The sequence below is a fragment of the Nansenia antarctica genome (genome assembly GCF_963989245.1).
Source record: "Nansenia antarctica genome assembly, chromosome: 14".
NCBI classification, from domain to species: domain Eukaryota; kingdom Metazoa; phylum Chordata; class Actinopteri; order Argentiniformes; family Microstomatidae; genus Nansenia; species Nansenia antarctica.
The window spans coordinates 31,913,974-31,928,973 of NC_137684.1; the positions used below are offsets into that span (position 1 = coordinate 31,913,974).

The 15,000-nt window shown below is 48.7% G+C and overlaps 1 protein-coding gene across 1 annotated transcript in view; it reads right to left on the reverse strand.

Moving 5' to 3' along the window:
- Positions 1–15,000, reverse strand: part of LOC308170081 (metabotropic glutamate receptor 8-like) — a gene marked incomplete at both ends in the record, with an annotated part of 139,227 nt that overhangs the window by 34,158 nt on the left and 90,069 nt on the right. Inside the window, one exon of the mRNA XM_080544813.1 lies at positions 14,303–14,440. Within this exon, the coding sequence (XP_080400939.1) occupies positions 14,303–14,440 (138 nt within the window). The remainder of the gene's footprint in view (positions 1–14,302; positions 14,441–15,000) is intronic.

Sequence of the window (15,000 nt, forward strand, 5' to 3'; positions counted from 1 at the left end):
CGTCTGTCTGGGTTCTTTGGACACTGAGGAGGAATTTAGTTTATGATGCTTCCTCAGGTCCTCTCTTTAAACAGCCCATATGGCTGTGTGTGTGTGTGTGTGTGTGTGTGTGTGTGTGTGTGTGTGCTGTTGTGTGTTGTTGTGTGTGTGTTGTTGTGTGTTGTTGTGTGTGTGTGTGTGTGTGTGTGTGTGTTGTTGACAGACACGTGTGTGTGTGTGTGTTGACAGACACGTCTATCAGCGTGCAGCCTAGCGCAGATAAGAAGAGGAGAGAGAGAGAAGGAGGGGAGATGCGTAAGAACGACAGCACCGCAATTACTCTCATTACTTCAAGTTGCCGTGTCAGAAGGATGAGTGTGACTGGAACACAGGGACAGACGTCTGCCTCTGCCTCTCTGTCTCTCTGTCTCTGTCTCTGTCTCTCTCTGTGTCTCTGTCTCTCTGTCTCTCTGTCTCTGTCTCTCTGTCTCTCTGCCTCTGTCTCTGTCTCTCTGTCTCTCTGTCTCTCTGTCTCTCTGTCTCTGTCTCTGTCTCTCTGCCTCTGTCTCTGTCTCTCTGTCTCTCTGTCTCTGTCTCTCTGTCTCTCTGCCTCTCTGCCTCTGTCTCTGACTCTCTGCCTCTGTCTCTCTGTCTCTGTCTCTGTCTCTCTGTCTCCAGTGTGACTGGAACACAGGGACAGACGTCTGCCTCTGCTGTGCTGCCAGACAGACATAGATGTCAGGCTGGGGGAGGCTCACACATGCATGCGTGTTAAAGCACACATAATGTCCACAACCACACACAATAGGAAACATGCCTCATGCCTGAAAAAATACACTTACGCTAACACTATCAGTAGATACAAGTAGACAGTCACACAGGTGCTCTCTCTCTCTCTCTCTCTCTCTCTCTCTCTCTCTCTCTCTCTCTCTCTCTTTGTGTCTCTCTGTCTCTCTCTTTCTCTCTCTCTCTGTCACAGGATGGAATGTAGGTGAGCTGAATAATCCAACCAAACGATAAAGAATCAAATCCATAAGCAGAATCTATAATGGAATCGGTATCAATAACATCTTATCAATTCACATCCCTAGATTTAATTCAATGTTTCCTTTTTTTCAGATTGGTTTCAACATTCAGCTAAGACAAACAGACTGAAGGACAGCTTCAACCACAGGGCCGTCAAGGCCCTGAACACAGAAAAGGCCTAAGTTCTGGGCCCAGGACAGTCCGGACGGATTGTATGGCAGCTAGTGCTGAGGCACAAACATGTACATTTTCAAGCCTGCAAACTGTGACACTTTAAAATAATGTGAAAAAAATACTTTCTTGTGAAATATGACAACCCTAGTTGACTATCTGTGCAGTATAGTGTCGTATATTTTCTACTATATATATCCTATTTTCTAGTGTTGTGCAATGGCTCTTGTAATCTGACCAGCCCCTCGGACTTGGGGCCGTGGTGACATCACAGGGGACGGCCCTCATGGCCATCTGGATAAGGTGATAGGCTATGACCTGTGACTGTATTTGCATATTGTGGATGGATAGGGTTGAGACCCAAGGGGGGCGCGCTTGACCAGCGGATCCCAGGAGAGGAGGACAGAGACAAGGCTCCAGTGTTGGTACACGTATACCCTGTTTCTGTACTTTAATTAAATCATCTTAAACTCAATAATTGTTCTTTGATTCGTAACCAATAAGAGAAATACACGACAGTAATGGCGAGCAAGCAACGGAGATAATATAGCTTAATTTACAGTATTTTGCAAACTTCAATCTAACGAAGAAGGTAGGTTTCTGCAGAGATCTCTCTCTAGTCGATTGGTGTGTTTAAAATAGACTGTAAATCTCAGATAAGTTATAGTCAAAAGAATCTGTGTAACGGTAATCTTGTTGGAATAGAAACAAACTTTTCATAATCTTTAATAAGCCTGGGTTGGTGATAAGGGCCGAATTTTGTAATTCGCCTTTTTGTGTAATATTGTGTAGTCTATTTTTGTAACTAATAGATATTGTTTGCATGGTGTTATGGAATATCGTGTATGTGTGTAAAATTCGGTATTAGAGGAAGACGGACTCTAATAGTGTCTATATGAAAAAGTGTAGACTGCCAGCAACAAACTGATAAAGGCATTTTGAAGTGGACTGGTATATATTATTGATTGTAAGTATATTAGATCAGAAAAGAGTCTGATGTGGGTAAAATTGTAATTTGATAAAGTGTAACTGGATTATGAAGTCTATTTTGTAAGATATGTGAAAGAGCATTATTGTAGCAGTGAAAAACATATGAGCAGAACTGTAGACTCCATTACTCTTTGTCTGTTTGAAAGGACGCCATTTTGTAAGCGGCCATTTGCAGTGTCCTGTCAGAGAATCTATTCTTAGACGCCATTTTTCTTTGTCCTTGAGAAAGGACACACACAGAGGCCATCTTTATGAGGAAAACGTGAACGTAGAATATTTGAATGAGATAAATAATAGTTTAACTGGATTGAAAGATAATCTTGATATTGCTGTGTCGTGAAAAGTAATCGTTTATGAAAACAAGTTGTGTTAAAGAGATTGTTTTAAGCAGGCCCCAATACGGCCGTGGGCTTTCAAGAACAATAAAGCCCTTCCCTCTTCCTGCTTTGCAAAAAGCGCAGACACACAGTGGAACATTCCTTTAGAAGGGAACCTGAATTTGATTAATTTCATTACTTATCCCTTACAGATAAAGTTAAATTCATTTCACATAGGTTGTGTAGTAATTTAGAGATAGAGATAAAGTGAATTGATCAGCGGGGTATTTTAAATAGTTTAGAGTTACGGTTAAAACATTCATAGCCTCCATTTTACATGGAAGAGTTGGCGCATGCGCAATCGATGCGCGTTAGCCGGAGCACAGCTCCATCAGCTGGCCAAAATACGACAAGACATTTTTAAAACATTGGCTCTCTGTAAATTGATGAAATACAACCCTCCTTCATTGATGATGTTTGTAGATGATTGTTAGATATTACTTTAATTAATTTAATTAATTACTAATTGATTGAATTAATTATTCAGATCATTTCATTTTCTGTTTCACAGAACTTTGATCAATTGTTTTGTGATAATCTAATAATAACCATTTCTTTGTGTCGATAATAGCTAATTGACTTTACAGGTTTACATCAATGAAGTGTCAATGAATAATTCTAACTAATCATTCATTCCTTTCACTTAACAAGTCGATTTCTTTACAGATTGTAATTAATAATTAATCATTCATTCTTTTCCAAATAACAAGTCGATTTCTTTACAGGTTATAATTAATATTTGTAATTTACATATTTTATTTTAGTTAGGTCATTTCCACAGTGTTTGATTAAGGAATAGCAGAATAGTACATATTTGATAGTTGAGCAGTAAAAGGGTTTTTGTGGATCAGTGAATACTTAGGTGTGACCAGCCTTTGTGATTTAATAATTGTGTTGACCAGAACTGTAATTAGTATTGAATGAGTAATCAAGTGACACATATTCATAAACAATTAGGAAACACATTTAAGTATAAAGTACTTACACAGCTATTAGATTTAAGTTAATACTGCACTGACATACACAAGAGGCAAGTCTGTTATTCTGAAGTTGCAGGGTTTTTGTGGGGATGGTTAATACAGTTATATTGGACTAGCATTTGTTTAGCAAACAAGACAAAATAAGGTGGGTTGTAAGAAGCGTACACCTTATCTAATATAGAATATTGTCAGCATATTGAGCAAGTAGAATGGGGTCAAATTCTACGAAGCTGTTAAAAGATATTAGTGAACATCGTGGAATGTTGGCTACGTTATCCCCTATGGCTATAGTGGAAAAAATGAATCCTCTTGTTAGGGAAATTAGCAAAATGTCAACGAAATGGAATAGCCGTTGGGCATACATTGAACAGCCGTGGCCGAAAGAGGGCAGCCTTAATTTACAATTAATTGCAACATTGGAGATACTTATCACTGTACACAAGGCAAATCAGAAAGGGAAAGATAGGTCAGAGAAACGCAAGTTAGAATTAGACATCTTAGACCTCTTTAAGGTAGAGGGACAGAAAATAGCTCAGATGGAACCGGAAAAGAAAAAAGAATTGGCCAGAACACTGGAACAGAAATTGAACATTTCATCCCCAGACCTGTGTCCTGCCTCCAGTCCCCCTCCATATGCTAAGGCACTGGAGGATCATTCCCAGAAGAAGAAGGAGCCAAGGGGAAAAGGGGACGACAGGAGTGACGAGGAAGATGACAGCGAAGATGGCAGTGAAGACTCAAGTGATGACGACAATGCAGATGGAGGCTACAACGCGCAGGTCAGGAAGATGATAGCCACAGCCGAAAGGAAAGGTGGGAGAAGACGCCCGGAGAAAGAGGGAGATTGTCACCGAATGTCATCAAATACATTAAAGAACTGTCCAGTGCTGATTCGGGGTAACAAGATGGAATATCATCCGTGGCATCATACAGATCTGTCTGAAGTGATCGAGAAACTCCCAGTTCTTCAAGAGGGAGGACATTCGTGGACGCGAGAGGTCGACGTGATACTGACAGGAACGCAGGCCGCGATGGGAGACCTGAAAAGACTCTTAGCTTTTATTGCAGGATTGGATACAATGCAGGAAATATTGATGAAGGCAGGACTTCATAGATATATCAATACATCAGTTTATGATCCAGAGCTCTTCGCAGCAAACAGAGGCAGGCTGTGGAAAGCAATCAGAGAGACCTACCCTACTCACATTCACCCAGACAATATCATTGTGAAGCCACTGGGGGGGGATGAGAATCCCAGGGGTTATGTTGCCCGTGTGCACTCTCAATGGAGAAGTGTGACAGGGAAAGACGCTGAAGATAACCCCTTAGAAAAATCCATAATCAGGGAAAAAATACAAGAAGGGCTTCCTACCCCAGTTAAGGATAAGCTAGCAGAAGTGGTGGGGCTACGACACATGAACAAAGCTGTTTATATAGACCACGTAGCTCATCAAGTTGAGTTATATCGAAAGAACATTCAGATACAGAAGGCACGAGACGAAGAATCCCTCAGAATATTGACTCATGTGCAATTGACTGAAAGCGAGAGGAACATAGAGGGAGTGCAGGCTTTAGCCCCACAGCAACAGCCACCTGGAGTGCAGACTGCTACTTACCAGTCCTACTCACAGGGGCCACAAGGGGGGTATCCTGCTACTTACCAGTCCTACCCACAGGGGCCACAAGGGGGGTATCCATACCCACAAGGGCCACCAGGGGTGCAAGCGGTTCCATACCAAATGTACACACAGCCTGGCCAAGGACCACCACCAGGGGGATGGACAGCAGCAGGGAAGGAGATGCTAGAACCATGCCAATGCGACCAGAATGGACATCTAGCCTGTGCCTGCTGCAACAGGCCCCAGGGGGGCGCAGGGGGGAGCCAAGGAGGAGGATATTGGCCCCCTACTACACCTGCTCCAGGAGTGATGAACCCTTACGGAGGCCCAGCAGCTGGCCTATAGGGGTGCCCGGAAGATCCGAGTGGGAGGTGCCAGCTGGTGGTGACACAGAAGCCTGAAGGCGCCACGCACCTCCCTATGTCTAGAGAATATGTGAAGACAATCGGATTTGAGGGAATTAAACAGCTGATTCCTACAACTGAGCTTGTAGACTTAGAGTACAAGGGACAGAGAGCAACTCTGTCAACACTTGTGTCAGAACACACGCCAACAGGGCTGCTAGGGAGAGATGCTCAATGCCAATTGAACTGTACAGTAAAATGCACACCTGACGGCTGTCAGGTGACGGTGCCATCCGGTGTTCAGATTCCATCGACAGCCAGAGTGATTAAGCATAGAACAGACCTACAAGCTTTGCCTTTAAAGGGAGCTGATATAGAATATTGGGTTGATGGGTCTTGTTACGGGGTAGGAGAAACGTTGTGCGCTGGGTATTCCTTAGTTAAAGCACAGAATTCAAAGTTTATTGTAGAACAGGCTGAGGCAGTTCCTCAGCCTTGCTCGGCTCAGTTGGCTGAATTGATTGCCCTCACGGAAGCATGCAACTTGGGAACCGGACGGAGAGTGACAGTGTACACCGACTCTGCCTATGCACATAATGTTTGTCATTTTAATGGAGCTGTATGGAGGGGGCGGGGTTTTAAGAGAACTGATGGTACGCCTATACAGCATCACGCACAGATCATGAAGCTGTTACAAGCCATGATGAAGCCAAAGGAATTAGCCATAGTGAAGTGTGCCACACACAGGTCTGACTCATCACATGTCACACAAGGTAACAGGGCTGCAGAAGATGCAGCCAAAGCCATTACAGGAGCAGACAAGGCAGGTAAAGGTCTTCTGGTCACACATGAAAAACAGTTACAGGGCATGGTCACACTTGAGGATTTATTGATGTTACAGAGTAGAGTAACTACGTTAGACAAGAACGTTTGGCTAGCAAGGGGGGCAAGTCAGGATGACACAGGTCTATGGAGGAATCATGAGGGGTTGGTTGTAGCACCCTCAGATTTATTAGGCATGTTAATACAGGAAGCTCATGGATTAGCACATGTGGCTAGGGGGGAGGTAAGACGCAAGATCACCAAGAAATATGGGTTTTGGAGTCCATATTTGATGGAACAGATTGACCATGCTTTAGGTCAATGTGGGGTCTGTTGGAGAAACAACATCAGAGTGGGTACACCAGTGGTGTCTGGGCATATCCCTACCCCAATAGGGCCACGGGTGGTGGACAGGGGGGTGGATGTACAGAGTAGGCAGGATGTTGTGCCAACAGGTGCCGAGGTCCCCAGAGAACCTGAGAAGGAGGAGCTACGAGGAGATGCTGTGGTGTTGCCAGAGCCAGTGGCAATGCCAGTGTTACAGCCAGTGACATTACCGGCAGTGCCTGAAACCGAGGGGACAGTGGAAAGCTGTCCAGATGCCAATGAACCAGAAACCAACGAAGCAGAGAGTGTTGACAGTCTGGAGGTCCAGCCTGGGGGTGTCCAAAGCCTGGACACCTGTGCTACTGGGGATGCTGGCGAGTGCCTGCACCATGCTTCAGATGATGCGGAGGGCGACTCCCCAGACCTTAATCAGCGTGGGAGGGGACCAGGCGGCTGCCTGAACCTCAATGACACTGACGGACGACGACCAGTTAGGAAAAGATTAAAGACTATGAATAGGGTAGTGAAGCAGCAGATCAAAGGGAACGACGGGAATGGACAGCAGATGATAGCATGGCTGGAAACGGTCTTAGGGGAATGGGAAACTTATTTTGCTAAGATAGGAGCACCTATTATAGCAGACATGATTTTTGACTTTCTTAGGAGGCAGGGCCTCATTGACTGTTTTTGGAAAATCAGTCACTCAGTCCACGTTAATGAACTTTTCAGAAGACTAGTCCTCACCTGAGGTGAAGATCTATGCATTAATGCATTCCCTTTGTCCTGTGCTTACTGTTGGGGAATTATGTGTTATGATAACTGAATGTCATTATTTGTGTATTGTTTGTTTATTTCTATATCGTATGTGATTGATGTCAGTTGAGAAGTGATGTAGTGGTTATGCAAAGATAGGAAAGAGGTTCTGTTCCTAACGCAACGAAGAAAATGGAAGCTCCTGACTATGAAAGTGTTATCAATCTGAGACAGCGGTAAAGGCTGTTCTCCAACTGGGTACAAGTGCTAGCAACCTCTGACCCTGACGCTTCAAGGACAAAGAAAACATCGGTCGTTGGAAGTTTCTGTATTGATTTGTGCATGATGAACTGCGTTTAGTTTAATTGTGATTGTTATTTTTAGGATTCTTTTTTATTGTTGATTGTTTTGTATTTGGTTGCTGGTACTGGTGCTGGGTTGGTCTGTGTTATTGTGCTTCTTGTGATGTGTGTTGGTGTAGTTTTTCTGTTTGTTGTTGTTTATTTAAAAAAAGAAAAAAAAAAAAAAAATATATATATTTTTTATTTTTTTATTTTTTTATGTGGGGTTTTGTGTTTTTGTTTTTGTTTTGTGGTCGTTTAGTTTCGGAACACCCTCTGGGTGGTCCGAGGGGGGATGTGTCGTATATTTTCTACTATATATATCCTATTTTCTAGTGTTGTGCAATGGCTCTTGTAATCTGACCAGCCCCTCGGACTTGGGGCCGTGGTGACATCACAGGGGACGGCCCTCATGGCCATCTGGATAAGGTGATAGGCTATGACCTGTGACTGTATTTGCATATTGTGGATGGATAGGGTTGAGACCCAAGGGGGGCGCGCTTGACCAGCGGATCCCAGGAGAGGAGGACAGAGACAAGGCTCCAGTGTTGGTACACGTATACCCTGTTTCTGTACTTTAATTAAATCATCTTAAACTCAATAATTGTTCTTTGATTCGTAACCAATAAGAGAAATACACGACAGTAATACAGTGGATTGTGTACATAGCCTCTATTGATGTAAACCAGCTCCTTACCTTCTTGTGATTTTATGCATCTATGCTTTTTCCAAAATGTGTTTCTTTTTCCTTTCCTAAACACCAGGGGAGCCTCCCCTCCTAAATTTCGTTGTTTGGTACCTGTACTGTAGCAATGACAAATAAAGTCTATCTATCTATCTATCTATCTATCTATCTATCTATCTATCTATCTATCTATCTATCTATCTAACATTTAGAAATCACAACCTTCTATTTCAGGGCTCCGAAAATATTAGAAATCACATCTAAATAAAGCACTCATGTTTAGTATTTGGTCGACAATCCTTTACATGCAATAGCTGCCTAAAGTCTGCGACCCATCGACCCACCAGACACTGGGTATCTTCTCAACCTCTGGTGATGCTCTGCCAGGCCTGTACTGCAGGCATCTACAGTTGTTGTTGTTTGTTTTGATGTCAAGGAGATGAAAGGCATGTTCATTTGGGTTTAAATCTGAAGACTGTCATGGCCAGTCAAGAGCTTCCCCCTGTTTTGAGTCATTGTCTTACTGGATCACAAAACATCAGCCAACGCATTTGGAGGCATTTGCTTGTAGTTGAGCAGACAAGAGTATTCTGTACACGACAAAACCATTCTGCTGCTGCTGCTGTCTGCAGTAACACCATCACCTGGGTGTGAGAGCTTCCCTCCATCCAGGATATTTACAACCGGTGTGTCAGCAAAGCCCGGAGGATTATCAAAGATCCCAGCCACCACAACTACAGTCTGTTAGACCCCAGCCACCACAACCACAGTCTGTTAGACCCCAGCCCCCCAACCACAGTCTGTTAGACCCCAGCCACCCCAACCACAGTCTGTTAGACCCCAGCCACCCCAACCACAGTCTGTTAGACCCCAGCCCCCCCAACCTCAGTCTGTTAGACCCCAGCCACCCCAACCACAGTCTGTTAGACCCCAGCCCCCCCAACCACAGTCTGTTAGACCCCAGCCACCCCAACCACAGCCTGTTAGACCCCAGCCACCCCAACCACAGTCTGTTAGACCCCAGCCCCCCCAACCTCAGTCTGTTAGACCCCAGCCCCCCAACCACAGTCTGTTAGACCCCAGCCCCCCCAACCTCAGTCTGTTAGACCCCAGCCACCCCAACCACCGTCTGTTAGACCCCAGCCACCCCAACCTCAGTCTGTTAGACCCCAGCCCCCCAACCACAGTCTGTTAGACCCCAGCCCCCCCAACCACAGCCTGTTAGACCCCAGCCACCCCAACTACAGTCTGTTAGACCCCAGCCACCCCAACCACAGCCTGTTAGACCCCAGCCACCCCAACTACAGTCTGTTAGACCCCAGCCACCCCAACTACAGTCTGTTAGACCCCAGCCACCCCAACCACAGTCTGTTAGACCCCAGCCCCCCCAACCACAGTCTGTTAGACCCCAGCCACCCCAACCACAGTCTGTTTGACCCCAGCCACCCCAACCACAGTCTGTTAGACCCCAGCCACCCCAACCACAGCCTGTTAGACCCCAGCCACAGTCTGTTAGACCCCAGCCACCCCAACCACAGTCTGTTAGACCCCAGCCACAGTCTGTTAGACCCCAGCCACCTCAACCACAGTCTGTTAGACCCCAGCCCCCCCAACCACAGTCTGTTAGACCCCAGCCACCCTAACCACAGCCTGTTAGACCCCAGCCACCCCCACTAAAGACTGTTAGACCGCAGCCACCCCAACCACAGTCTGTTAGACCCCAGCCCCCCAACCACAGTCTGTTAGACCCCAGCCCCCCAACCACAGTCTGTTAGACCCCAGCCCCCCCAACCTCAGTCTGTTAGACCCCAGCCCCCCAACCACAGTCTGTTAGACCCCAGCCCCCCAACCACAGCCTGTTAGACCCCAGCCACCCCAACTACAGTCTGTTAGACCCCAGCCACCCCAACCACAGCCTGTTAGACCCCAGCCACCCCAACTACAGTCTGTTAGACCCCAGCCCCCCCAACCACAGTCTGTTAGACCCCAGCCACAGTCTGTTAGACCCCAGCCCCCCCAACCACAGTCTGTTAGACCCCAACTACAGTCTGTTAGACCCCAGCCACCCCAACCACAGTCTGTTAGACCCCAGCCACCCCAACCACAGTCTGTTAGACCCCAGCCACCCCAACCACAGTCTGTTAGACCCCAGCCACCCCAACCACAGCCTGTTAGACCCCAGCCACCCCAACCACAGTCTGTTAGACCCCAGCCACCCCAAACACAGCCTGTTAGACCCCAGCCACCTCAACCACAGTCTGTTAGACCCCAGCCCCCCCAACCACAGTCTGTTAGACCCCAGCCACCCTAACCACAGCCTGTTAGACCCCAGCCACCCCCACTAAAGACTGTTAGACCGCAGCCACCCCAACCACAGTCTGTTAGACCCCAGCCACCCCCAACCACAGTCTGTTAGACCCCAGCCCCCCCAACCACAGTCTGTTAGACCCCAACCACAGCCTGTTAGACCCCAGCCACCCCAACCACAGTCTGTTAGACCCCAGCCCCCCCAACCACAGTCTGTTAGACCCCAGCCCCCCCAACCACAGTCTGTTAGACCCCAACCACAGTCTGTTAGACCCCAGCCACCCCAACAACAGTCTGTTAGACCCCAGCCACCCCAACCACAGCCTGTTAGACCCCAGCCACCCCAACCACAGTCTGTTAGACCCCAGCCACCCCAACCACAGTCTGTTAGACCCCAGCCACCCCAACCACAGTCTGTTAGACCCCAGCCACCCCAACCACAGCCTGTTAGACTCCAGCCCCCCCAACCACAGACTGTTAGACCCCAGCCACCTCAACCACAGTCTGTTAGACCCCAGCCCCCCCAACCACAGTCTGTTAGACCCCAGCCACCCCAACCACAGTCTGTTAGACCCCAGCCACCCCAACCACAGTCTGTTAGACCCCAGCCACCCCAACCACAGTCTGTTAGACCCCAGCCACCCCAACCACAGTCTGTTAGACCCCAGCCACCCCAACCACAGTCTGTTAGACCCCAGCCCCCCCAACCACAGACTGTTAGACCCCAACCACCCCAACCACAGTCTGTTAGACCCCAGCCACCCCAACTACAGACTGTTAGACCCCAACCACAGCCTGTTAGACCCCAACCACAGCCTGTTAGACCCCAGCCACCCCAACTACAGTCTGTTAGACCCCAGCCCCCCCAACCACAGTCTGTTAGACCCCAACCACAGTCTGTTAGACCCCAACCACAGTCTGTTAGACCCCAGCCCCCCCAACCACAGTCTGTTAGACCCCAGCCACCCCAACCACAGTCTGTTAGACCCCAGCCACCCCAACCACAGTCTGTTAGACCCCAGCCCCCCAACCACAGTCTGTTAGACCCCAACCACCCCACCACAGCCTGTTAGACCCCAGCCCCCCCAACCACAGTCTGTTAGACCCCAGCCACCCCAACAACAGTCTGTTAGACCCCAGCCCCCCCAACCACAGTCTGTTAGACCCCAGCCACCCCAACCACAGTCTGTTAGACCCCAGCCACCCCAACCACAGTCTGTTAGACCCCAGCCCCCCCAACCACAGTCTGTTAGACCCCAGCCACCCCAACCACAGTCTGTTAGACCCCAGCCCCCCCAACCACAGTCTGTTAGACCCCAGCCATCCCAACCACAGTCTGTTAGACCCCAGCCACCCCAACCACAGTCTGTTAGACCCCAGCCACCCCAACCACAGTCTGTTAGACCCCAACCACAGTCTGTTAGACCCCAGCCATCCCAACCACAGTCTGTTAGATCCCAGCCACCCCAACCACAGTCTGTTAGACCCCAGCCACCCCAACCACAGTCTGTTAGACCCCAGCCACCCCAACCACAGTCTGTTAGACCCCAGCCACCCCAACCACAGTCTGTTAGACCCCAGCCACCCCAACCACAGTCTGTTAGACCCCAACCCCCCCAACCACAGTCTGTTAGACCCCAGCCATCCCAACCACAGTCTGTTAGACCCCAGCCACCCCAACCACAGTCTGTTAGACCCCAACCCCCCCAACCACAGTCTGTTAGACCCCAGCCACCCCAACCACAGTCTGTTAGACCCCAGCCCCCCCAACCACAGTCTGTTAGACCCCAGCCCCCCTAACCACAGTCTGTTAGACCCCAGCCACCCCAACCACAGTCTGTTAGACCCCAGCCACCCCAACCACAGTCTGTTAGACCCCAACCACCCCAACCACAGTCTGTTAGACCCCAGCCTCCCCAACCACAGTCTGTTAGACCCCAGCCCCCCCAACCACAGTCTGTTAGACCCCAGCCATCCCAACCACAGTCTGTTAGACCCCAGCCCCCCCAACCACAGTCTGTTAGACCCCAGCCATCCCAACCACAGTCTGTTAGACCCCAGCCCCCCCAACCACAGTCTGTTAGACCCCAGCCATCCCAACCACAGTCTGTTAGACCCCAGCCCCCCCAACCACAGTCTGTTAGACCCCAGCCATCCCAACCACAGTCTGTTAGACCCCAGCCCCCCCAACCACAGTCTGTTAGACCCCAGCCCCCCTAACCACAGTCTGTTAGACCCCAGCCCCCCCAACCACAGTCTGTTAGACCCCAGCCACCCCAACCACAGTCTGTTAGACCCCAGCCCCCCCAACCACAGTCTGTTAGACCCCAGCCCCCCTAACCACAGTCTGTTAGACCCCAGCCACCCCAACCACAGTCTGTTAGACCCCAGCCACCCCAACCACAGTCTGTTAGACCCCAACCACCCCAACCACAGTCTGTTAGACCCCAGCCCCCCCAACCACAGTCTGTTAGACCCCAGCCCCCCCAACCACAGTCTGTTAGACCCCAGCCCCCCCAACCACAGTCTGTTAGACCCCAGCCACCCCAACCACAGTCTGTTAGACCCCAGCCCCCCAACCACAGTCTGTTAGACCCCAACCACCCCAACCACAGTCTGTTAGACCCCAGCCCCCCCAACCACAGTCTGTTAGACCCCAGCCCCCCCAACCACAGTCTGTTAGACCCCAGCCACCCCAACCACAGTCTGTTAGACCCCAGCCATCCCAACCACAGTCTGTTAGACCCCAGCCCCCCCAACCACAGTCTGTTAGACCCCAGCCATCCCAACCACAGTCTGTTAGACCCCAGCCCCCCTAACCACAGTCTGTTAGACCCCAGCCACCCCAACCACAGTCTGTTAGACCCCAGCCACAGTCTGTTAGACCCCAGCCACCCCAACCACAGTCTGTTAGACCCCAACTACAGACTGTTCGATCTGCTGCCGTCTAAGAAACGGTACCAGGGCCAAAACCAGGAGGCTAAACAACCGCTACTTCCCCCAAGGAGCCAGGCTTCTGAATGAGGGCTACTAAGGCCTGGTAACTATCTGCCCTCTATTCTCACACCCATAGTCCACCTGTGAATACCATCACATGTCATCCACTTCATCATTATATACAGTGGGGAAAATAAGTATTTCACCCCCTGCTGATTTTGTGAGTTTACCCCCTGACAAAGAAATGAACAGTTTAATGGTATTTGAATGTTGGTACACTTCAAACCAAATACTGGAGTAAATGCCTTTCAAAATGTTCACACTTTTCACAGATAGGTAATGGGTGGGAACAATAGTTGCTTAACTTCACCCCCGACCACTCCCCCAGGACAACCACTCCCCCATTACACTATCTGTCAGCTAACCTCAGGAAACAAATTCGACAGACTGATAAACTATGGATTCCATGGCTAAATGAGGTAAGACAGTATTTCAGTTCATAGATTGTATTTATACAAACTATAAATTGATGACGAAAACGAGAAGTTTAACAGACATAGTAGTGAAGATGACGTGTGTGTGTGTGTGTGTGCGTGTGCGTGTGCGTGTGCATGTGGTCGTAGTAGTTACGTAGCATCTCTTACCTGTGCATTTCTTGGGGCTCCCAGGGCGTTTGCCGTGCATCCCCAGCTTGCAGACAAAGTTTTCTTCCCAGAATTCAGCGAACCAAACGTTCCTTCTGTTGTTGGAAAGAGATCGGCTCCGGAAGTATCGGTCGAAGGCTGGAGTGAGGTGTGGTTGGGGTGTGAAGGTTAGAAACAATGAATAAAGAACATTGGTTAGCACATTTTTTGCTTTTTATCAACTGTTGAATTTCAACAGTGGTGCCAGTGTGTGTGTGCCAAGGCTTACTAGCGGACAGCTAACGCTCAACATCTGCTGCTTAGAGCCTAAGTAAGTAAGTAAGTAAAGTTTATTTCTATAGCACCTATCACAGACCAGCCTATCACAGACCAGCCTATCACAGACCAGCCTATCACAGACCAGCCTATCACAGACCAGCGGTCACAAAGTGCTTTACATATAAAAACATAATTAAAGAGCAAAAGTAAGAGACTGCTGATCTAAGATCCCAGGGAAGAGCATTCCAGAGTTTGGTAGCCACGGTTTGGAATGCTCCATCACCCTGGGTCACCCTGGGAATGCTCCATCACCCTGGGTCTTCAATCTGGCACGGGGGACAACCAACAAACCCTAGTGAACAAGCCTCAGCACGTACTGGCACGCATGGCATAACCCCTGCTGTGAGAAGCCTAAAGCTATCTAGGCTGGTCTGTCTGTC